Here is a 26,105-nt window from a genome sequence, read left to right as displayed (position 1 = left end):
TTGGGACCTTAAAGGCACCCTTTTGAGGACCTCTTCATTTGAGAACTAGAAATGATGAGCTACTGTACTCAACCCTGATGTGCTCTCCAATTTACTGGTACTTAGCAATGCGTAACATTATTGGGCCAGAGAGTTTTTTTTTCTGATATGTAGACCATGCAGCTATTTCCCAAAGAAGAGGATGAGTCAGTTCTGCAGCGTGTTATATAAAGGATGGGAACCTCACTGTACCCAAGACATCACATGTATTGCATGCTTTTGAACACCAATATTTCCTTTAACTTTGCGTTACTCTATTTGTAGATGCCTGCGTTAGATCACAGACTTCCTTCTTTTGATTGATATTTTATTTCTATCGCGCTCGTACACAAGTGTTTCAGAGCGCGACAAGGCAAGGGAGGGGAACAGGGGAGAACAAAACAGCGATCTTACTAGGCCCAGTGACATTGATAACGCGAAAGTGCATGGGAGAGGGGGGAGGGGAAAGGTGCATGGAAGGGGGGAGAGATGGAAAGTGTGAAGCAGAGGAGAAACAGATAAATAACAATAAATAATAATGGCAACAAACAGTGGTAATGCAGCCAGCAATTTGCAAGTGCTAGGTTTAAGGCAGCAGACAGGGTAGGTCCGATAAGTGCAGGAAGAAAAAGGGGGGGCTGTATGGGTAGAGATACAGACACAGTGCAAGGGGTGGCCCAGAGGTAGTGGGGAGGGTGACAGGATGAGCATGTACCTGGGCCCAAAAGACAGAGGGTGGCCAGGTGCACGGTGCCAAGAGAGAACAGATCAGCAGGGGATAGGGGGAGCGAAGGCAGAAGAAAAGAGGAAGGTCTTGAGGTGCTTCCGGAACCGGAGATGGTTCTCCAAGTTTTAGAGTGGCAGGGAGGCTGTTCCAGAGCGAGGCCCCAGCCAAAGACAGATCCACCCCCAGCTCGTTTCTTAAAAAAACGACTCACCCTGGGTAAATTGGAGGTAGAGGAGCGAATAGCTAGAGAGGGGAGGTATTTGCGGAGGGATAGCTGAAAGTATTTTGGACCCAGGCCCCAGAAAGCCTTGTGGACAATGCAGAGGGTTTTGAATTTAATCCTTGCAACCACTGGGAGCCAGTGAAGAGATTTCAGAGCTGGAGAGATACGATCCCAGGGCTTGAGGCCAAGGACAAGTCTCGCAGTCCTGTTCAGTATTAGTTGCAGAGGGCGGAGAGTAGAGGCAGGTAGATTTAGAAAGAGGCTGTTACAATAGTCTAAGCTAGAGAGAACCAGAGCTTGAGATACCATGAGCTTCTGGGGAAAGGAGAGGAAAGGCAGAGTACCTCTGAGAAGGTGCAGTGGAAATTTGACTTTTTAGAGGCCTCAGAGATGTGTGCAGAGAAGGAAAGGGTGGAGTCAAAGATGACCCCGAGGTTCTTAGCCTCACAGGTGGGGGTAGGAGGAGGGCCAAGGGAGGCTGGCCAGAGAGTGAGGGGAAGGATGGTGAAGGTGTGCCGATGAGGAGGATCGCCGTCTTGCTGGCATTCAGACAAAGATCATTGGCGGCACACCAATCTTGAATGGCATTTAGGCAATCAGAGATGAGAGAGGGAGAGGAGGTGGCAGTGGGCAGCCTGACAAGGAGTTGAGTGTTGTCAGCGTAGCACTGGAAATTTGAGCAGAAAATGGCAATGCAGTGGGTGAGAGTTGCCAGGTATTGGTTGAAAAGCCAGGGCGAGAGGTTAGACCCATGGGGAACACCACAGGTAGAGAGGAAGATAGATGAAAGGAAGGACCAAGTTGGACCTGGTAGGGTCGATCTGAGAGGAAAGCGGTCAGCCAGGCCAGAGCCTGATCAGTGATACCCAAGTTTTCACAGAGACGGTTGAGCAGGATGGTATGGTTGACCGTGTAGAAGGCAGAAGAGAGATCGAGGAGGATGAAGACAGAGGGAATGTTAGAGTCAAGGTTGGTGAGCAGATCTTCACAGATGTTTAGGAGAGCAGTTTCCGAGCTTCTGGCAGCTCTGAAGCCAGACTGGTGGTCATGGAGACAGCCAACAGAATTGGAATGAAGGTTAAGCTGAGAGATGGCCAACTTTTCCAGGAGTTTGCCAAGAAAGGGAGTAATGGAAATTGGGCGATAGCTAGCTGGACAAGAAGGATCAGCTGTGGGTTTCCTGAGAAGAGGATGCACAAAGGAGTGCTTCAGAGGGGAGGGGAAGGATCCAGAGGCAAAGGAGTGGTTGCAAAAATCAGCAAGGGCCGGATCGAGGGTGTCAATGTGGTCCTTGATGGTTTTAGAGGAACAGGGATGAACCCGTTTTGAAGAGGCTTCATAGATCGGACTTGTCTAGCAACCTCGTCAGGGGTGAAAAGAGAAAAGGACGAGAAAGATGGTGGGAGGGTGGCTAAAGGAGGGTCAGTAAGCACAGATGGAGAGGGAAGAGGAAGAGTGTGGGTGGAGAGGGTGGACAGGATGTTCTGGTTTTTTTTAATGAAGTGAGAGGCAAGGGCATTGCAAAGAGCCTGGGAGGCAACAGGAGGGGTAGAGACTGCAGCAGGGTTGGCCAGCTCCTTGCCGATTTTAAAGAGTTCGGCCGAGTTGTTAGATGCCGCAGAGACACGAGCTTGAATGTGGACCCTCTTCTTGGTGAGGACAGAGAGTCGGTATTGCCTTTGTAGCAGGCGACAGGCCAGTTTGTCAGAGGATGAACAGGAAGTCCTACATTTCCTCTCAGCTGCCATACACTTACGTTTAAGTGTAGCTAGGACAGAGTCATACCAGGAATTGCACTTGGCTTTGGACTTCAAATGGATCCTCATGACAGGGGCAAGAACATCAAGCGTATCAGAAATTGAAGAGTAGAGCAGAGACAGGGCTGTATCAGGATGAGAGACAGCCAAATGTGGAGGGGGGAGAGAAAGTGGCGGCAAAAGCCTCAACTGACAGCTTCATGGGCAATGTCCGAGAAGAAAAGTGGCAGTGTTGGGGTAGGCTTGGCGGGAAGAGAGGGAGAGATGAGAGGAGGGAGTGATCGCTCCAGGAGAGAGGAGTGGTCAGAGGGGGAGGTCAGAGGAGATCAAGACATCAAGTGTGTGCCCTGCAGAGTGAGTTGAGCCAGAGTGGAGGATGGACAGGGTGAGGGAGTCGCAGAGCTCACAGAAGAGTACAGAGGAGGAGCAAGGAGAGTCTAAATGTAGATTTAGGTCACAGAGGAGGAGGAGAGTGTTAGAGGCCAGGAGGGAGGAGGAGAGGTCTGCCCACTCAGAGAGAAATGAGGTGATTTGACAAGGAGGCCGGTAGATGGTAACCACAGTAAGAGAATGGGTAGGCGAGAGAAAAAGCCTACAGACAAGGCATTCAAAAGAGAAGTGGGTCTGAGTGGGAATGATAGAGGAAGGAATCCACTCAGGAAGGTCAGGGCTAGCCCCCCACCGGACCGGGAGGATCTGGGTGCTAAGAGGATCTTGTAGCCATCAGGGAGGAAAGTGTCAAAGCTCGTAACAGAGCTGGCCGTGAACCATGTCTCAGTAAGACCAAGGACATCAAGGTCTAGTTCTTCAAGGAGGTGGCAGATGTCAGAGGAGTGTTTGACGGCAGAGCGAGAGTTGAGAGTGGCAATATGAAGAAGGTTGCCAGCCTTAAAGACCTTCCGGGAGGGGTACAGATCAGAGGTACGCCCTGCGGAGAAAGCCCTGGGAGGGGCAGAGGAGGAGGAGGAGAGAGAGGGCAAGGTAGCCAAGGGGGAGAGGAGGGGACAGCAGGAGATGAGAGGAAATTGATGAGGCGAGGGAAGCGCCTATGAAAGAGGAGGAGATTGGCCCGAGGGCCTTGGACCATGACAGTGCCATTTACGTAGGTATTAATGATGACTTTAGAGGAGTCGAAGGAAGCCATGAGAACTTCCCAGCGTGTGCCAGCATTAATGAGAGAGGAGGAGATAGGGCAGAGCACAGAGACCATATGAGGAGTCCATAGATCTGGCGAAGGAACAACAAAGTGGATGTCGGTAAGGGTCTGTCTGGCGGAAGCATTGGAGTAGGTGTCGGCGATAGGAAGACCAGGATTAGAGGCCAAGATATCCTTTTTGAACTTCTTCCTACCAGACCTAGTGAGAAGGAAAGGATAGTCAATGGAGAAGCAGTTGGAGAAGATAGGAGAAGCGCCATTGGGGTGGAAGTAAGGAGAGGATGGAGATTATGGCGGGGCTAAGGCAGGTAGGTGTGAGACAAAAGAGAGTGGTGAGGTCACTGGGCTGGCAAGTTACAGAGAAGAAACAGTATACAAGCAAAATACAGAGAATTTCGCACTGGGCAGCAAGATATGACTTTTAAGAGCAAAGCAAAAACAGCAAGATTTGACTTTTTCAATCTTGGAATCGGATGTTGGCAAAGGGTTTAGGAAGCACTGCGCAGCAAGATAACAACATGGGAGCATCAAGCAGAAAGAACAGTGATAGTCAAAGGCAGTAGAAGTGAGTCCATAAGGAGGGAACTAACCCATAGTTCTGGAGGTGGCAAAGTCAAGGCAGTCTGGATTTCTTAGAGGAGAGAGTTGGCCGCATCATTGTGGTTAAGGTGCAGGGCGGACCCCAATTAGCGTTCTGGAAAAGGACAGGGATCAGACAGGGGCCTTGGAAGTGGGCCTTTGCTGAGAGGGCTGGCTGAAACCTGCTGGTCCCTGATTGGATGTAAGAAAACACTCAGCAACCAATGGGAGTGCAGCACAGGTAGAGGTGATTCAGCACAGCCTGTCTACACAACAAAGAAAACCACGGCAGCTATCTTGGAAGGGCCAAAAACAGTCAAATAAGCAGCAATAGGAGGAAAAAACGAGTGCTTTCAAAATAGCAATGCAGCTCCAGGTATTACAAATTTTAAAAAATGGCTGCACGATGAAAATGCCAAATAAAACAGTCCTTTCCAACAATATTATGCAGATTTCCTCTATTTTTCTTTTTTTTCAAATTTTGATTTTTCAGGTTCAATAATTCCCCAGGAGGTGCAGTAATGCACAGAAAGTGCACCTACCTAATGGAATGGTCAGCATCCAGGCACAAACTCCACATGTGCAGGAGAACAACAGATGGCCAAGGGGGTGGAAACAGGACCTCACTCCCCTTCAGGTTCAATAATTCCCGGGGAGGATGATGCAATAGCTGTACTGCAGCTGAAATCTCTGCTGACCTCAATTAAAAAAAACTTAGAATATACAATGCTTTGAGAGATGTTGGTTGGAAATGGCAGGCTGCTACATTTATCACTTTACATTGTAAGTGTTGATATGGTAGCTATGCTTACAAACTTTGTCATCATTGAAAAATGATATCTAAGAGCACCAGCATTTTGTGCTCATGCACACCAGAATCTTCCATTAATAAAACTGCTGATATGTATGAGCTATCCAAGGGGATGACACTATGAATGAAGGGTAAACTCCTAACAAGAGAGTGCTTAATTCAAATGACCCAAAGACAACTTCTCTTGCCCAGCCAAACATTTTGTGTCATCAAAGTGACTCTGCATAGGAGAGTGAAATGTTGCCTTTAGCCTTTAGATCCTGAGAACGGCAGAGAGATTTCTATGAGCCTAAACTCAAGTTGATCATGTTAAATATTATGTAATTGTTCTCCACAAGAGTCTAACAAAATAACTTTATGTCAGTTCATAAATGATATTGCAAGACATCTGGTGCAGATTTGTTCCTCTACATAATGTACATATGTAGTGGGTGACTAATACTATTTTCAAAATGTGTTGTCACAACAATGAAGTATGATTTGATATTTTGCTCTCTGTTATATGTGTCTGGAAGCAGATGCACCAGCACTAGGAGGAATAAAATGGAGGGTCCTTCTCTTTGTCATTGACGCAGTATTGTTTTCTAAAACTCCAAAAGACTCCAGCACCAAGTGAAGGTATTTGCCCCAGGTGCCATGAAAAAGAACTTAGAATTTATATATCGAAGACTAAAATCATGATTTGTCACCCCAAATAGCGTGCCCTATGGTCGAAATTACATATTTACTACAGGTGATACTGAATTAGAAGAGGGGGCGGGATATGACTATATGGGCTTGTGAGTTCATAATAATACTAAATGGTATCATGTCAAAACATTTGTGAATACTGTGAGGGTGTAGAAGTGGAGATGACAAAGAGGGCTCATGATTTGAGCTATAGACTTTTATTTAATCTCCAAAACCTAACTATCCCTATTTCTATGAGGCGTTGCCTTGCCTCAACCTAAGAAACTTAGTGGCTTGTCAGAATGGCCACCAAAGTAAATGGCTCTCTAACCCTAAAACTAAAACTCAGGTTCATAACTAACTTAAAGTTTGTGAGTTCTTCACCCAGGATAATGACTCCCTTCTCCTGATTTTCCTTCTCCAAGTCTCTTGTAGAGATACTTTATCAAATGCCCCAAAACACAAAAGGGGTCAGGGGGCGGCAGCGGAAATGACTTTGTTCTCCTGGTTCTCAGTTCTTGCCAACTGTTCCATAACAAAAAGTGGACCAGGAGAATGCCTTCCTTCTCCTGGCTCTTCACTGTGTTTCCACTTCAGTAGCAACTTTCAATCAATGTTGGAAACTCATCCGGGGCTGTGAAGAAATGTGAATAGTTCTTGTGTTGAGGATCTTCTATCCCTGAGCCCTCTGATGCATTTTCTGGCCTTGTCTCTTAGCTTAGATATTCCCTTGGATTATTTCTACTGCCAGGAGAGTTTTCAAAAAAGTTCTCTGCTATTCCTGGTTTTAGAAATACTATGATGAGAGAGATCTCTCCCAATGTGCCTCTCAGCACTGTATTGTTTTCTCTGAGTACTGGGATGAGGGAGAGTACTCCTGATGACTGTCACTGGTGCACTTCTTACTGTGAATATTGGTACAAGCTACATCATTCCCGGGGCCTGGACCAATGTGACACTCTTTCTGGTAAGTACCAGGACGAGGGTGATTACTCCTGATGCTCTTCTCAATGGGGTACTCTTTCTGGTGGGAACTAGAACCAGGATGACTACTCCCGACATGCTTTTCAATGACCCACGCACCCCTACAGGCCCTCCGGAGCCTCCTTTTACCTTCTTGCATGAGACAGCACCTTACTGACTGGTTCTTCCTGGGGCTGGGTTTCACTGCATCGGCATCCCCACTCTTCTCCCTCTCTTATAGTTCTCCTGTGCAGTCTGCTGGATCCTCCAGTATTGGCGATTTTATTGGACCAACCGGTCCAACTCTGCAAGGTCCTGCCACTGTATTCCTGCTCCCAGCTGCTCGTCTGACCTTTTTTGGTGATGTCCCTGCATTCAGCATTCCTGGCCTAACGGATTTGCCTTTGGTCCACCTCCAGGCTCCCAGTTTGAACTTCCCAGGTCGAGCAGTCAGACCAGCTCTCTCTCAAGCTTCTCTAGCTCGTCTCGCCTCCATGCTGCAAGCCACCCAGAGCAACTAGTCCATCCTCCATGCTCATTTCAAATAGATAACTGCACCCTCGCGTAGGGTGAATCATCTGATGTACGATACCTGAGGTATTCTTCATGCCTCCAGTGTGCCACCTCGTGTCAGTACTTGTGTAATGTGACTTAATGTTTCTCCACAGGTTTCTGATGTTCTTTTTCATATTAGTCTTTTCCCCTTTGGACAGACTTGTTATGTTACAATAGCACACGGTTCTACTTGTGATCTGAGGGGGAACAGGTGGGCAAAGGTGAGGTGGGTGTATGTGACCGGGGTTTAGGGAGGCAGATTTCCAGGTGGTCATACGTGTTCCCATGAGTTGAGTCCCTCCCTCTGAAGCCCTCCTGCATATTACCACCCCTAGGGGAACTATTGGGTAGCAGCTACACCTCCCTAGCCTCATAGGAAAGGGCTACCCAGGGGGAAAAGTGACAAGACCTGGTGAATCGTCACACTACATTGGATATAAGTGGCATGGATGGCAGTCACAAATATTTTTCATTATTATGGAGGCCAGACCATCTCACACGCAATGGAGGTCTATACAATGCAGGCTAATCCTGCTGTTACCTTTGGAGTGGAAATTGGGGGATATTCTGATGCTAACTGCTTAGTAAAAAAGGAAAACAAGATCCTGAAATGGCTCCCGAGCTTACCAAACAGTGCTCCAAACTGTCCTCCAATTAAATGTCACAATGAAGTGGAGTCGGGATGGTATGGTATTGATTACCTAGTAAAATTGAAACTTTTTTGTACTGGTTGAAATCATGGAATGCCCCATGTCTCTCATGAGGGGCTGCGGGATGTTTCAAATTAGCACGGCACGTTGAGAATACCATGGTTTTTCTTCATCAAATAAATGGCAAAGAAACAGAATCTACTGCTGCTGTGGAGTAACTCAAATGCGCTCGACCCTTATTCCAAAACTGAGCTGAGGCATGTATTTTACGAATGGTATTTCAATGATATCTGAAACTCGTGTGAATAAAAAACTGGTAGTACACTACCTAGCAGTAAAGTGCAATACTGACCTTGAGAAATACTTGAATATACCATGCCTCAAATCTCTGAAAATTCTAATGACTAAAATGTGATCTGAAATCATACTCATGCAGAGTTTTAAAGTACATTTAGTGGAGGTAACTTGGGCAACTGCAAATATTGTGAAAATTGGGAGGAAGATGTTTATCATTTTCTTTGTAGTTGCCCATTCAATAACAACCCAAGAAAATAGATTGTCAAACCTCGGTTCCTACACTATAAAGTAAGGACCACTAAAGAAGCACTTTGGTTAGTCAAAACCACATGAAAGGGCAACCACCCCCCAAAGTTTGGATGTAGCATATGTGCTGATATGATGGTTCCTTCATAAATGGCTTGGATCTGAAAGCTGAAGACAAGTATACCACTGGAGCTGAATCCAATGAGGAAGAAGAGAAAACGGCTGTAGCTAATTCTAGTCACCGTAGAAGTCTGCTGTGTAACCGCTGCCTGTGCTGACCCCTTTTTCCATGCAACCTGGGAGTCTCAAAGACGTGGACTTCGACTCTTAGATTGGGGGGACCAATCAGACTTAAGACCTGCATTTGAGCCATCCCACGATGAGCAGAGATCTTCCTGAGCTGCAAACCGGCAATACCCTTGGACCTTGAGGCTGAGTGTTGTGATACATCTTCTCATGAACAAATCTCACTGAAACATCAGTGGACCCCTGTTGGACCTCGAGAAGCAAGACTCCACTCCTTAAAGTCCCCTCACCGAGTGCTGGACTGAAATAGTGCAGCGAATCGATCAGACGATGACCGTTTCACATCTGCTACCTTGAAAAGGGGGCCAAATCCACAGAGCCACAGGAAGCACTGAAGAATCCTTTTTTGGGAACCTTTTCTGTCGACTGCTGCAGGTTCCCATCCAGAGTCTGTTCTTTCGTCACCACGACCAAGAATTCAGAGACCGGGTCCTGTGCTGCTGCATCGTGAAGGTGTTCATCTGCAAGCTCTTCTTCACTGTTGAGGTACTTTGTGGCTAAGGGTAACACTTACTTAAAGTCGTGTGTCACTCCTGTGTGGCTATGTTGGCGATTCATGTGTTTGGGAGTTCGTCCATACCGTTCGCTGAGGCCTAACGCTGGAACACATCTAGAGTGCCTTCTACAAAGTCCCTGAAAACTTTCTACTAACTCTAAAATCTGTACTTACTTGTTGGATGAGAAATCCTCTGGAACTCCTGAATCTGTGCCTTATCCTGACCTGCCTACTGTTAGCCACTGGACCAGCCATATTTCCCTTCTGCCTCCGAGATCACTCATGCCCTAAAATAGGGAAGGTCTTCCAAAGTACAAGGCCTCTGACTAGAAAGTAGAACAAGTGTTGCAAAATACTTACTTGCTATGTGTTCGTGTTCTAACTGGTTATCTATGAAATTGAATAAGTTAGAGTTTACAAAGTTCTTACTTACCTGTGATTTGCTTACTTCCATTCTGAAAAGTGTACAAAGTTATTTACTTACCTTTGAATTGTGTTCCATTATTCTAGAAAGTAACAGGGTTGGTATTATTGTATTATTCTTGAAACTGAATAAGTGTAACAGTGTATTACCAATGGTGATTAAATCACCTTGGATAGCATACTGCCATTCTAAATGTTTAACATTAGGTTTTGTTTACATTGAACTGCTTACTATCTTTCTGGAAGGTCTTATAGGGTGCTTGCTTACCTTAGAATTGTGTTCCACTATGCTGAAAAGTAACATTCGTATCACTACATAGTCCCATATTCCTGAAACAGAATATGTGTAATAGTTTATTACCAATAAACTAGGGTTTTTCTCACCTCAAATAGCATACTGCCATTCTAAATGTGTAACGCCGAGTTCTTACTTGTCTTTGAAGTGCATACTAGCATTCTGAAAAGTAAGTTATTGCTTACCTTTGACTTGTATTTCACTGTTCTAAAAAAGTAATATGGCTGTAACTGTATCATTGCTGAAAGAAGAATAAGTTACATATGTTGCAAGGTACTTACTTGTAACATTGCTGGTATAATTATGTTATTCCTGAAACTGAATAAGTAACATAGTTTACTACCACTAGGGTATGCTTACCTTGAATTGTATACTGTCATTATAAAAGTCTACTAATGTGGTTTTACTTCCTTGAATAGCAAACTGCCATTCTAAATGTGTAACACTAGGTTTTACTCACCTTGAAATGCATATTGTTATTCTAAATAAGTAGTGTGTTGGTGTTTATAATTGTGTTTATGATTTATAATAGTACTTACCTTTCTAAACAATTCTCTTTACCTATGAATATATAAGATAAACCATTATGTTTACAATACATCAGTGTATAAGTGTTTCTTTGAACGATATCTATGCTACACGTTTTTTTTTAGCTGTCTACAGCCCTCTCTCCCTACTAAGATACGCCTGGCTGTTGAGCCCTAGCTACCCCTTTACTGAGTGGTACAGGCCTGTAGTAAGAGTTGGAGTTTCTGTATTGCCCAAGGTATAGTTCATAAAGTACCTTTGGGTAGAGTTTAGGAAAACTATCTTAACAAGCCCTAGAAATACAAAACATATCCAGCAAGACTTGGAAACAGAGAGGACCTTGAAGGTTCCATCGCTCCAAACCAAAATACTAACATTATGAAACACCAGTTTATTGCATTAAGGAGACCCTTTTTCCATGTAAAGAAGGGATTCTTGTGGAAGTGTATAAAGACTTCAGACTTGCCATTCAGAACCAACAGAGAGGCTGGTAGACAACATTTTGAGAAATGTATAAACTTTCAAAAACCTTCTTTGGAAAGACGTCACATTATTTGGACCGAGCAAAACCCTTGGACAGAGTCCATTGCTCTGGACTATATATTGGTTATGTTTTTCTAAGTGGTAGGGCCAGATAGAAAGGTTTGGAATAGGAACTATTTATTTTGGATATTTCATGAGGAGAATTAGTTTAGTTTGATATGTAGGGAATTGACCTCATAGCAGTAGGGCTAGATAGACGTGTCACATTTTGATCCAACTCCTTCTGGTTCACCACACTTAATACCATTTTGTTTTGTATTTTCACATAACATGTCATAGTTTATGTCCCAGGGAGAGATTGCTTTTAGCTGTTTTGACCTTGTTTTTTTAAGCCAGACCTGACTGTGCATTGGTGCAGAAACATCCCTCCTCTGGTGCACAATCACCCCTTAATTGTTCTTAAAAGTTGGATGGTATGTTTTTCACTGACATTCTCTTAATCAATGAAGCATGCATCACACTGAAATGTTTCAATAGGATGGTGTTTCTGATGAGGAGACCTACCAATTCAACAACAGCTGAAACATCCAGGGAAAGTCGATATCAAGGTTGACATTGTTGGGATGCACATCGCACTCCCATGTCCTGCCAAGCTAACCATCCTGTGATTTGTACTATGAGGAGCAAGAGGTGATGCTAACAAATTTAGTTCTGCGCTGGGGAGGCATGGCAGGGGTGCCCGCAACTCTGGGACTGAGAGAAACGCTTCTTTATTCTAGAGGGCCAGATTTACCTTGAAGGTATCCACTGAGTTCATGTTAACGACCAGATGCACACCATGTGACTAAACCTATGGGGAGGGTAACATCCTAAGAGGCACGCCAATCATGCAGTGAGAAACCAAGGTGACAGGATAGAGGACCACATGTTAGAGGGCAGGGGTAGATTAGAAGTGGCCAATTAGTCAAGTGAGCATAGGGGACTGGTAGTATGTATACAGGTGGTAGCCAATGAGGGTGGGGGATATATACTGTATATTGTGTGCATCATGAGTGATGATGATTTGCTTTATAACACCTTGCATCCTTTGAACTAACCCAGTGATCTCTGTGGCAGCTGGGTCCTACGGCACCCTCTGCAAGGAAAACAAATGTATTTTGTAAACAAAAAGCGAAACGTGACAAAGAGGTGCACCAAGACTTTTTCCTTAGAGGATGGTTTTTCCTGTGCCTGGTTGTTTGGAGGTCTGCCTTACAACATCTCTAATCATAGCAAAGGGCCCACAATAATATTTGATGGGGTAATGCTCCTTGCCTTCATCAAAGAGAACTTTGTAGATGGCTGATTCTCCATGTGCAAATAATGCTGTACTCAGGACACCCCAAAACTGAATAATTATGAAGAACTACCCACACATTCCTCAGGTGAGGCATACATAGAAAGCCTGCGCCTCAGTTACATCAGAACTCTGTTGAGTATCCTGTCCTAAATCTGGCTGAAATGATCTGGAGTGACTCAAGTGTGTTCAGTATGAACATGTTCACTTATATATGGTTATATTTAAAGGAAAACTCCCAAGCCCTTTTTGCTGATTGCCAGCACAGAAAAAAGTAAGGGGGCAGTAGCCTTCTTTTTTGCTAAAGGGGGGCCTGGTTCTGGAAGGCAAAGTGAATATCAAGAGAAAAAAGAGATAAGACACCAGACTACCACTCCCTTAAATGTACAGGTGGGAACCTATTCAGAAGCTAGTAATTTCTTAAGCTAGCTATTGATATTGATATTGAGATTGTATGTCTATCGCGCTCGTACACAGAAGCTACCTGGCAGGACTAATTGGAGCTGAGGCACGTCTGCACATGCGCGAGAGCCGAGACACTGCAGCACCTCGATTGCAGCGTTAAACACTCGGGAAGGACGATGCACTAGTGTCCATTGATAAACTAGCCAACTAAGTTCCTACCCAAGACTGGATGGTTACTATTTTTCCTACAGTTTTTACAACTATATTGATTTGCCGGTGGACCACCACCAACATGTTACATCACGTGATTCCAATTAGTCCTGCCATGTAGCCTCTGTGCACTAGAGACTTCCAACACTGTATGCAAGACAGTCTCGATCCTTTCTCCCATCCCAAGACGTCACTAATTACCTAAAGATGAACATTTGTACATCTAATAATCTTCACGTTGTCCTGAAGAAAGCACAGAGTCCCTGAAAGCCATTTCTCTATCTATAAGACTTTAGTGTTTGCAATATTTACATCTGAGCTATAAACGCTAATCTGGGTCTCCTAGCTAGAAACACCAATCTATGTCGACAGTTAAAATGTGTTTGGAATTTGTCACTACACATTCATTTTTCAATGTTGTATTTAATATCATGTTAAGACACATGTCCATTTGTCTTCTCACTGGTTAACAATAGTAACCTTTTTTTGTTTCTGTGTATGTTTTTAACATGTTGTTGCCCCAATTAAACTTTATTTATTTGTATTTATTTATTTGAATTTATAAAGCGCCTAGAGACCCGGAGGCATCGTGGCGCTGTTATAGCATATTCACTTAGTACAGGTTAATTTACATAGCAGTCATACAGATTTAGGAAAAATCTTTACGTAGGCAGTAGTACAGGTTAGGCATTGTAGAGTGTGGTTAGTTAAATAGATTAGTTTTTAGCACCTTTCTGAAAGCTGTGAGGGATTCTTCGTGTCGTAGGCTGGGCGGGAGTACGTTCCAGGCTTTAGGGGCTAGTACGTCATTTATCTGTATAAATATGAGTGTCATCGTCTATAGCTAGCTTAAGAAATTACTAGCTTCTGAGTAGGTCCCCATCTGTACGTTTAAGGGAGAGGTAGTCTGGTGTCTCTCTTTTTTCTCTTGATTGCCAGCACAGCCAGTAATTGCCAAATGTGGTCATGTGCATGGTAGAGGGATGAGGAGATCAACTGGATAAGTACTGCATCTCAAGAATTCCAGTCAGTGTGAACCTTTGTCACAATGTGGCAAGGATCAGCGCTAGAGTTCAGACACAGAAAATCAATCTAGTTTTTTATACTCATTCTTTATTCTTTTTATTCTCAAGTACAGGAATTGGAGAAGGCCTAAGTAGCAGGGACTCATCTAAACACAACGGTACAAGGATACTTGAGGGTTACAATTAATCAATGCAAACCTATCCTATACTAAATAGGATCCATCCTCAAAAGTCTAGGTTTCCATAATCTAGCACACTTCAAAGGTATGGCTATATCACCCTGGAGTTTAGTTTTCACGGGTGTTTTTTTTAAAGTGCTTCCAGTACAATTGTGACACAATGTGGGCCTCTTGGGCTGATTTCTTTTCTGGTTGAGTCTGAAGACATGACTTTAGCCCAACCTATTCTGGGTCATTTTTGGGCTCCAGTCATATCTCAGGTCACCCTACCATGGGAAATTAAGTATCAAAAGAGCCTGATACAGGCTCACAATATCCAGGGAATCACCTCACCCCCAGCGTATTAACTTTTAGCCCCTAGTAAAGTTGCCTCCTCCTGAAGTTCCGGCGATGAATGCAGAACAGTGACGATTCTACCGAGGTAGCCCACTGAAGAGCTGGTCAGTCCACTGGGTAGTCCAGGGACACTTTCCGAAGGTTCAGTACAGCTGAATCCTTGAGAATGTGTTGAGACTGGTTGGTCCCACCAGTCCAAGGGTTGATGCACCACTCAGGGCCTTTGCAGGTCAGGTAGTGCAGTAGAGTATCACCAGGCCAAACGAAGGAAGGGATGCCAGGCCTCTTCGGGAGTCATCCACCATCTTCTACAAAGGATACTCGGCTCTACCGCTGATCTGAAGAAATGGCTGTAGGAGTCCTCTTCTTACCCTATATTGTGGCTGGAAGCAAGTCCAAACCCACCAATGGTATGGATCTGCACCATTGAAACAGCCAGCAGGGGGCACTATGGGTTTCACTCATGTCCCAGACTTTCTGGCATTATGGATGTGGAGTGGGAGCAGACAGTCTGACCCCTTTCCTGGGACGGACGGACGGACGGACGATAGGACAATATGTCCTAAGGACAAGCAAAACATCTTGTGGCATGGCCATTTAGGGCACTAGGTACGTTTAGTAGACAGACGCAGTAGACGCGAATGTGCACACTAAAAATAATACAAAACATTGTAAAAACCTATCTGCTGCCACCCACCTGTCTTTGGCCACATATAAAAGTAACCAAAAATCCAAAGTGTAAAAGACTAGGGTAATACAAAAGTATCCCCATTGCAATGCACTGCATTGTAAGATACTGTGTGCACTGTTAAAAAGTTAGTGAAAAGGTAAAAAGTTAAAGACAAAAGGGAAGCACAGTTTTCCAGTACTGATAGTCTGAAAGACTGATCAGTTTCTCAAGGACAAACTAAGCATCAGGCCCAGGGAGTGATGCTGAAGGCTCTGTGTCCTGTCCACGTTAATCCTGCTCCCCATGTTCCCCTGGATTGTGGTGAGCAGCTCGCTTATGGTCTCCCTGTTGAGCTGGTACAGGGTGACCAACAGGCTGTCAGTGAAGGCTTCACTTCCCTGTAAAAAGTCAGGACAGGTAGAAAAACAGAAGCAAAAGGTTTGGGGGTCAATAGATTATAGAGAAATATTTCCTAACACGAGGTCTAGTGTTCCTCTCCAGCTGTAGTTTCTTCATGGTCCACAGTTCCCGTATTTGGACCACTCTAGTAATACCTCCTTTTCCCTTTGTGGTTCCCCCTCCAAGGGTGTTGGTGAAACCCTGTTAATTATACTTGGCAGTGGAGTGTGGCTCTGGGGGATAATACCAGTAAATGATAAATTGTTACTGCGTGCTAAATGTCTATACAAAAGGCAAAATTATTGTGTTTGTCAATGCTTGCTTGACTGACCATTAGCTCCTGATCCTGGAAGTTTAAGGCAGTGTTCTTGCCTTTGTTCTTTGTGTTGTTTCTGTTAGCCTGACGAGATCCGTGTCGGGTTAGTGCACGGGAAGAAGGTGGGATGAGCCGACCAGTTTCTGCCGAGTACTGTGTAGATCTGCGAGGCTCCTCAGCCTGTTGAAAAAGAACAATGAGGCACATTTAGCACATCAGAAACAACAAACTTTGGGAACGATTCAGGTCATCTCTATTTCCTCTCTCTATACATATATAAAAAGGGAAATGTGTGGATATGTGGTTGCGGTTCGAAATGTTCAGCATACTTCTCAACATGTTACAAATCTGAAATTTGGCATGTGGGTAGGTCCCAAGGTTTAGACAATATTAAAGGTATAAAATATACATTTTTCAACAAAAAAAACTTTAAGCTGCTTATTTTTAAGCGGTCTTCAATGCTTGGATATGTGTGTGTGTCTGTTCTAAATATCCAGCATACTTCCCAATATTCTACAAACCTGCAATTTGGCATGTGGGTAGGTTTTATGGTGTAGACAATGAAAAAAGTATTACATATACATTTTGACAAATAATGTAAGTATTTTTTTTAAGCAGTCTGCAATGTTTGGATAAGTGTGTATGTCATTTCAAAATGTTCAGCATACTTCCCAACATGCTACAAACCTGGAATTTGGCATGTGGGTATGTTACATGGTGTAGACAATGTATAATGTATAAAATATAAATATTTGTACACAAAGGAGAAAAGGTACACAACCTTTAGTCTATTGGATTGCTCATCTGTCTAAACGAAGATGATTAGTGATAACCCATACCTATTAGTCCTGAAAAAATTGACTTAGTGTATAACACAAATTTATAGATTAAATCATTTTAATTTTTATATTCAGATTCAATAAAACATTGTTAAAACAGCTTGTTTTAAAACACAGTGTGTACCCAAGATTATGACCCACATGATGGGTATAACACCAATCTAATGGGATGAAATATACCACAACATTTACAATAAAAAAATTCACAGACACGTGACGATTAACATCCACTAAACATTAAACAAGGTGTCGATTAACATATCCCGACATGTTTAAGTTCTTCAGGCTTTCAAATGCTAGAACTTTCTTCAGGGAGAGAGAACTTTTTTTAATCAGTTTTCACCACCATGTGATCCTGAATCAAGGGGTACGGTAATCCAACAATGGGGTCACCTAAAAAGGATAACAACCAACACCACCATATCAGACAGTGAACCATAAGATTTTCATAATCCAAAGCAAGCCTCTGGACACCATCATATTGATGTCCAAAGGGCTCAGAGACCGGTCTCTTTTAGACCCGCCCCTTAGAGCACAAAACTACTATACCTCTATGAGTGCTAGTAAGTAGCGCTAAGGACACGGTCCAATCGATTAGCAAAAACTTCTCATATCAAGTTTGTTTCAATCGCTGGGTAGTCCAAGTCACCCTCCTGGTTCCAAAACCTGCACATCAAATTAAACACAAACATTACATCTAATAACTAACACAGCACCTTATGATTACAATTATTATATCCTACCAACAAGGCACTTACATCACCACATGCCCCCACTTTAGCACCTTAAGTTTATGGAAAGACAAACTCATGCCAGTGTCAACCGCATGCTATCACCAACATGAAGATACCCCAGTATGTGTGCCATCACCTTCTCATAGGTTCTAATAAAAAAATATATATTACCTCTAATCTTTACTACGGAAAAACATCAGAGTTTCACAATAAGAATCTCATGTTTGCCAAGAGTGCTCGCGGCATTGCCTCAATGCTACACATAAGGGGAAATGTATTTAAAAAATGCAGTCACTAACTAACCAAGGCAAGTCACAACAATTTTCCCAAAAGCTCCATAGTCACGCGCCTTACCTTTAACGTTGAAATGAACCACACTAATCGGTAGCTGATAACTGTGCCGTTTTCGCGCATGTCTCGGTCTCAACACATTTCGCAGGACCCCATACAGTCGTCACTGCTCACCGCGGATCTCACTATCAGCGGCTCCGTATTTACACGCACGCTCCTGTCCCGTAATAAATTCTAAAAACGGACTTGTGTCCTGCAAGCACAGAGGACCAGGTGCCGTCCCACGCAAACACTCACGTGTTGTCCTAGAAACTAAAAACGGACTACCACTATGTAATACTATGCAGGGTCTTAAAGGCTAAAAATCACTAGCATACTCTAAACTAATGTCCTGCCTGGACCCGAAGAGTACAATATGGGTCCCTAAAGCGCATCAAATTACAGCAAGAGTTGTCATAGCAACAGTATTTTAAACAAGATTGGTAGTAATCACATGGTGGTGAAACAATAATAATACATACATGAATAACTAACTTACACGAAATTATTAATCAGCACCATTGTTCCTCATTATTCCAAAATGCACATCAAGGATATACAGAGTCCAAAAAAAATTCAACAATACAGCATGAACATATTTATACTTCAACATGAAATGTATGGTTGCTAAAGAAGACATGTAGAGCAATACACATATCATAAGTACACAAGATGGTAGTTAAATATCATTTTTTGTTCAAAGGTAGAGAGTCTTCATGTGTATGTTTCTTATCTAAAAAATGTTTCACCATAGGAGCTGCGATTACTTTATTTTTAATGCAACTTCGATGTTCCGTCATTCGGGTCTTACATTTTCTGTTTATTTTCCCAATATATTGTAATTTACAAGGGCATGTGATCAAATAAACAACATTTTCAAAATTGTAGTTTGTCATTTCGTTAAGAACCCAAACTCTTGAGGAATTCAACTAGATTTGTTTAGTCTCTACTGTATATTTACACATCAAACACTTGCCACAAGGAAAATGCCCTTTCACTACAGGAAGGCCCCACAGAGTAGTTTGTCTAGGAACCAGCATCTGCTTTACAGTTATATCATTCCGAATAAGCATGTTACTTATATTTTCACTTTTCTTGAAGGCTATGAGCGGAGGAGGAGTAGACCCATCTCTATAGACTTTGTTCCATGCTTTCTTTATGATACTCTTTATCTTGTATGACAGGTTGGAAAAAGTATTCACAAACACAATGCTGTCTTTTTTGTCTTTTCTCTCTTTCTTTCTTTTCCAACAGGGCATCACGATTATTATTAAACGCTCTCTTAGATGACTGTTTGACTAACCTAGATGGATAACCCTTGTTAAGGAGTTTATCAGAGAGCTTAGAAGCACTATCAGTGAAGTCCTCTTTCCTTCTGCTATTCCTTTTAAGTCTCAGGAATTGGCCAAACGGGAGGTTGGCTTTAATGTGGCTGGCGTGATGACTATTAAAATGCAAAAGTGCATTTTTATCAGTCCCTTTACTATAAGGTTTAACTTTCAGAACTCCACTATGGTGGAAGATGGTAATATCCAAGAAATGTATTTCGTCTTCATTGATTTCTCGTGTAAATTTCAAGAAGGGATCACGTAGATTAGGCCAATCCACAAAGCAACCAGCCTCCTCCTTGGTCCCTTGCCATAGTACAAAAATATTGTCTATGTAGTGATACCACTTCAACAAGTTAGATTTAAATGGATTCCTACCAGTGCACACAAACATTTTTTCAAAATATTCAACATACAAGTTGGCTAAATTGGGTGCCATAGCGGCACCCATGGCCGTGCCTTCTGTCTGTTTGTAGAACATATGTTTTGAGTGCAAACTCTGCGCACCACAATATAAAACTGTTGCTGACTGGATGTCCCATCTTCTCTGCTGATAAGAATTTCTTCAATGACAGCTAGAGTAGCTCTCTGTGGGATCACGGTGTAAAGGGATTGAATATCAAGGCTGATCAATAAAGTTTCACCCCTAAAAGGCAGGTTCTCTATTTTATTGATCGCATCTGTGGTGTCCCTTAGATAGCTGTCCATTTTCAGAACAAATGGTCTTAGGTAAAAATCCACAAATTTAGATAGTGGTTCGAGAATAGAACTTACTCCCGACACAATCGGTCTTCCGGGGTGTTAACAAGAGTATGCAAGTGATTTTTAGCCTTTAAGACCCTGCATAGTATTACATAGCGGAAGTGCGTTTTTAGTTTCTAGGACAACACGTGAGTGTTTGCGTGGGATGGCGCCTGGTCCTCAGTACTTGCAGGACGCAAGTCCGTTTTTAGTGTTTATTACGGGACAGGAGCAGGCGTGTAAATACGCGCCGCTCATAGTGAGGTCCGCGGTGAGCAGTGACGACTGTATGGGGTCCTGCAAAATGTGTTGAGACCGAGACATGTGCGAAAATGGCACAGTGATCAGCTACCGATTAGTGTGGTTTATTTCAACATTAAAGGTAAGGCGTGGGACTATGGAGCTTTTGGGAAAATTGTTGTGACTTGCCTTGGTTAGTTAGTGACCGCATTCTTTAAATACATTTCCTTTCCCCTTATGTGTAGCATTGAGGCAATGCCGCGAGCACTCTTGGCAAACATGAGATTCTTATTGGGAAACTCTGATGGTGTTTTTCCATAGTAAAGATTAGAGGTAATATTTCTTTTTTTATTAGAACCTATGAGAAGGTGATGGCACACATACTGGGGTATCTTCATGTTGGTGATAGCATGCGGTTGAGACTGGCATGAGTTTGTCTTTACATAAACTTAAGGTGCTAAAGTGGGGGCACACGATGATGTAAGCACCTTGTTGATAGGATGTAATAATTGCAATCATATTCTGTGTTAGTTATTAGATGTTATGTTTGTTTAATTTGATGTGCAGGTTTTGGAACCAGGAGTGTGACTTGGAGTACCCAGCGATTGAAACAAACTTGATTTGAGTAGTTTTTGCTAATCGATTGGACAGTGTCCTTAGCGCTACTTACTAGCACTCATAGAGGTATAGTAGTTTTGTGCTCTAAGTGCCGGTCTAATAGAGACCAGTCTCTGAGCCCTTTGGACATCAATATGATGGTGTCCAGAGGCTTGCTTTGGATTATGAAAATCTTATGGCTCACTGTCTGATATGGTGGTGTTGGTTGTTCTCCTTTTTAGGTGACCCCATTGTTGGATTACCGTACCCCTTGATTCAGGATCACATGGTGGTGAAAACTGATTTAACAAGTTCTCCCCTGAAGAAAGTTCTAGCATTTGAAAGCCTAAAGAACTGAAACATGTTGGGATACGTTGTTAATCGACACCTTGTTTAATGTTTAGTGGATGTTAATCGTCATGTGTCTGAATTTTTTTATTGTAAATGTTGTGGTATATTTCATCCCATTAGATTGGTGTTATACCCACCATGTGGGTCATAATCTTGGGTACACAGTGTGTTTTAAAACAAGCTGTTTTAACAATGTTTTATTGAATCTGAATATAAAAATGTATAATGGATAAAATATAAATATGCCTTTGTCTAATTTGAGGGGGGATTTTTGGATACGTGTGTGTGTGGCTGTTCAAAATGTTCAGCATACTTCCCAACATGCTACAAACCTGAAATGTGGCATGTCGGTAGGTTCCATGGTGAAGACAATGTAAAACGCATAAAATATCAATATACGTTTGTCTAATTTATTTTTTTTGTAGGAATTACCGTGCAAAAGATCAGGTGCAGCTGCTAGTTTTAGGATAACGTGGGAGCAGTGAGGGATTGTTGATCACTAGAAGAGCCTCAAGTAAGGGATGCGAGCAGACAACAAGAGCATTAGGGTTCAATTGCTTGTCCAACCTGAAGTTAAATTCAAGTACTGGGGAGGGCTGAGAGGTTCATGTTACATATGTGGACTTACTCCCCATCTCAAACCCATTTGCTCATTGTTCTTTACAAATAGTTTTCTATAACCCCTACTCACCCGATCAAAACCTTTTATTGAAAAAAGCATTAAATACAGTGATATGTCATAATGAGCCAGAACAATGCCCAGCGCAGGGAATAGTAATAATGCAAAGAGTGCAGGCCAGGTAGAGACCTGTAACAGTGAGATCACAAAATGATGAGCCCAGCACAACAAAACATTATTTGAAGCAGTTGTCGGCATGACAAAAACAATACAATGCAAAAAAAGAAGAATGTGAGAGATATGCACTATGGGCATTCTTGATGATATGGATCTGGACACATCATCTAGGGTCAGTGCTGCAATAATAGGAGGAGAACTGGGCAAAGAGGATTAACCTAGTTATTCCTTGGTTAAATTCAACACTTTTCTTCCATTTGGGCCGACTCATTCTGCCGGCCACATTCTTGATGTCCTCATCTCTGGTGACATTCCTATCTCCAATCCGGTCACTACCCTCATCTACTGGTCTGACCACTCTCTCCTTTCCTCCCAACTGGGGCCCCTTGGCCCTCTATCCAAGCCACCCCCTGCACTGCCAGCCTCCTTCACCATCCTTCTATTGATGAAGCGAGTATCAGTTGCTGCTTTTGCCTCCACCTTCATCCCCCCCTCCCACCGCTGCTCCTGACTCTCCCTCTGATTCTGTCCTTGCTCAACTGCAGTTTGCCATCTCTAACACCCTTGACATCCTTGCCCCTGCCAAGAGGATCCACCTAAAACCTGCCACCAAGAACAGCTGGTACGACTCAGATCTAGCATATCTGAAACGCAAGTGCAGAGTTGCTGAATGGGAGTGGTAGACCTTGGGTTTATCCTCTGACAAACTGGCCTGCCGCCTGCTCCAACGGCAATATCGCTTCTCTATCATTCCAAAAAGAGGGCCCACATCCAAGCCTGCATCTCTAAAGCCACTAAACACCACGGCTAAAACTTACAAAATCTGCAAGGAACTCGGCAATCCACTTGCAATTTCCACCTCTCTCTCCTTCCTTCCCAGGCCATCTGCACTGCCTTCACACCCAAAACTCAGGACATCCTGTCCTCACTCTCCGCCACCCCCATCTACTCTCCCATGACTGCTCTCCTGCCTTCCTTGACCCCCCCCCCTTCTGCCACCCTCTCACTCTCCTCCCTCCTGTCCATTGCACTGCATGAGGTCTCTGAAGTGGTCTGCTCTATGAAGGCCTCCTCCAAATAGGTGCCCCCCCTGCTCCTCCAGAGGCATTTAGGCCAACATCTCCTCTCTCGGCTGACTTCTGTAACCACTCCTTCACCACTGGTTCTTTCCCTCTTTCCCGCAAGCACTCCCTTGTGCACCCTCACTTAAAAAAGTTGACTGCTGACCCCTCATGCCCGGCCAACTATTGCCCTATCTCTAATACTCCCTTCCTGGGTAAACTGTTTGAGAAGTTGGTCCTCCCCCAACTGACCCTTCACACTAATCTTGTTGGTTGCCTTCATGACCAATCTGGATTTCGAGCATCCAGAGGCTCGGAAACTGCTCTTATGAACACCTGTGCAACCATGCTCACACATCTTGACTCCAACTCTCCTGCTGTTCTCATTCTCCTCCATCTCTCCTCTGCCTTTGACACAGTCAACCATTCTATCCTCATAAAACCAATGGCATCACTGACCGGGCACTGGATTGGCTGACCTCTTTCCTCACTAATCACCCTTCCCAGCTACAACTAGGCCCTTTCTCCTCCATCACCACCTTGTCTACCCGTGGCATCCCCAGGGCTATATCCTATCGCCATGGCTCTTCAATATCTATCTCACCCCTCTTGCTCACCTGATCTCCTCCTTCTGTCCTCATTTCCAGTGTTATGCCGATGACACAGCTTTCCTTCAAACTTCCCTCTACTTTCCCCTCTCCTTCCTCTCTCATCCCTGACTGTCTGTCCGCCATTCAGGCATGGTGTGCAGAGAATAATCTCTGTCTCAATGCCAGTAAGACAGAGATCCTCCTTGTCGGGACACCTGTGCCATCTTTCCCCCCTACCCTCTGGCCAACCTCTTTGGGTCCTCTACTCCCAAAATCTTGTTAGGCCAAAAAACTTGGGGTCATCATCGGCTCTGCTCTCTCCTTCACCCCTCACATCATTGACCTTACCAAGAAGTCCCACTTCCAGGTCCACCTCGTCAGAGGCATTCTTTCTGTTCTCACCTTCCCTGAGAAACTCAATGTCTCCAGAGCTCTAGCCCTCTCTAGGCTGGACTACTGCAACAGCCTCTTTCTCAGTCTCCCTCTTTCCTCCCTTCGTCCCCTCCAGTTAATTCCAATAGGACTGCAAGACGTATGCCTGGCCTCAAGTCCAGGGACGGTATCGCTCCAGCCCTAAAATCTCTCCACTGGCTCCCGGGGGCTGCAAGGATCAAATTCAAGACCTTCTGCATCATCCACATGGCCTTCTGGGGCCTGGCACCACGCTATCTCCAATTTTACCAACCTAAATACTCCTGTGCTAGAGCCCAAGGCTCCTCTAATTCCAACTCTCTAACTGTCAAACACTTCTCCAAGCAGAGAGTGGGGGGCAGCTCTCTCTCCTCGCCTGGTGCCTTTGTGAGAGACCTGAAGGTGTCTCCCTGACTAGTCCCCGGGGATCTGTCATCCAGGTGGCCAGGATACAGCCATCGCTATTGGATCCAGTTCCTGGGGTGGACCAGGGAGGGAGGATCACCTGGATGGGGGTCCTCAGGGACTGGAAGTGGGACACTGACGGGTGAGACGCGGTATCCCCCCATCTTCTAACACCTTTTCCCCAGCCTACTACGTAGAATACTCAGAAACTCTACCTCCTCCCCTTTCCAACACAAACACTCTTACACCACGAACGACAACGGACTAACACTAGAGCAGTTTACTGATATGTCCCAACACAAGGCTCAGGCATAGTCAGGCAATTGACCTGAACCACACACACCTGACAGCCCTTTCCCTTCCCCACAGGGATAAAAGGTGGAGCACGAGAGCACATGACAAGCAAGGCAGACCGTAAGAAGAGACAGCTATCCAAGCACGGCAGTTCAAGCAGTGACAAGGAGAGAAGTGACCTTGCCCTTTCCGACCCAGACTCGCGAAGCCTCCCTGAAAGGAATCATAAAAGCACAAATAGCCAGCATGTTTTGCAGTAGATGTCAACTGTACATGGAGCACGCCTACACTGATGATCAGAACAGGGAGAGACGCTTGCTACTGTGGTGCCAGCATTGACTCCAGAGACAAGAAAAGCCAAACAGCCGATGAGTTGAGGGGATAGCCGATAAGAAACCGAACTGTGTTGAATGATAGTCGCAGAGGGCAAATTAAGGAAAGTTTAAAGAACTGTTAACATTGAGGGAAAACCAGCTGCAGAGGGGTCCTGCACAACATGGGTGCTCATTCAAGAGACTCTGGTTGATCCCGCATTTGTTGAAACTACCGATTCCAGAAGGCCCTAGGAGAGCTGGAGGAAATGGTCAAAGTAGTCATAAAGGGGTCTAGCAAAACCCCCTGTACAGTCGAAGGTCTTTGACCTACACGTAATTGAAAGCTAAGGGAGGTGTATCCCACATAGTGATGAAAGACAATGAACTGTGTGATTGGCAAGAGTGAACCTTGCGGAGGGATGCCGATAGAAAGGGGCGAAGTCTGAGGTCCCAATGAACAGGGTGTTGACAAGAGTGAACCCAACAGAGGGATGTCCACAGTGAACTGTTTGAAAGGACATTAAGGCTTGTGAATGTCACAGGTGAAATTGTTTTGAGAAAAAGTCATAGTGAACCCGACGGAGGGAGGCTGATATTCAAGAGGACTCTGAGCCAGAAGAGGGGGGACCCAGGGGTGAAAAGTCATCACCCGATGTACATTTGGAAAATCGCTTTTTGTTTATTTTGTACACACAAGGTCCTCAGAGGCAAGGGGCTTTTTGTAGAAAAAAGACTTAACCACTGAAGGTCCTGCTAGCTGAAAACAGAACGGTCTTGTGCTGGGAAAGCTCAAGAGTGGGCTGTGCTCAGGAGTCCCGCTTTGTCCTGTGATCAAAACATGGGAAAGGAAGACCCACGGCTACCACATCCTGACTTATCATTTGTGAACACTTCTTTCTTTCTTGTGAATTTTATCCCACACTCTTTTGTATTTAGTTGTAAGGATTGGCAATAGTTTGTTTTTAGTATAGGCCCTTTTATTTGGCAAGACCACTACTGCCTTATTATTATTTGAT

At 44.1% G+C, this 26,105-nt stretch overlaps 1 protein-coding gene across 3 annotated transcripts in view; it reads right to left on the bottom strand.

Moving 5' to 3' along the window:
- The window catches only part of TBATA (thymus, brain and testes associated), a 236,132-nt gene that overhangs the window by 57,473 nt on the left and 152,554 nt on the right, over positions 1–26,105 (bottom strand). For all 3 annotated transcript variants that reach the window (XM_069610744.1, XM_069610745.1, XM_069610746.1), the window contains one exon: positions 16,074–16,238. In XM_069610744.1, the coding sequence (XP_069466845.1) occupies positions 16,074–16,238 (165 nt within the window). The remainder of the gene's footprint in view (positions 1–16,073; positions 16,239–26,105) is intronic.

The sequence above is a fragment of the Ambystoma mexicanum genome, chromosome 8, assembly GCF_040938575.1.
Source record: "Ambystoma mexicanum isolate Mex_15411 chromosome 8, UKY_AmexF1_1, whole genome shotgun sequence".
Classification (NCBI taxonomy): domain Eukaryota; kingdom Metazoa; phylum Chordata; class Amphibia; order Caudata; family Ambystomatidae; genus Ambystoma; species Ambystoma mexicanum.
Note: the sequence above shows the minus strand (reverse complement) of the source record. Positions and strands in the feature narration are given on the sequence as shown.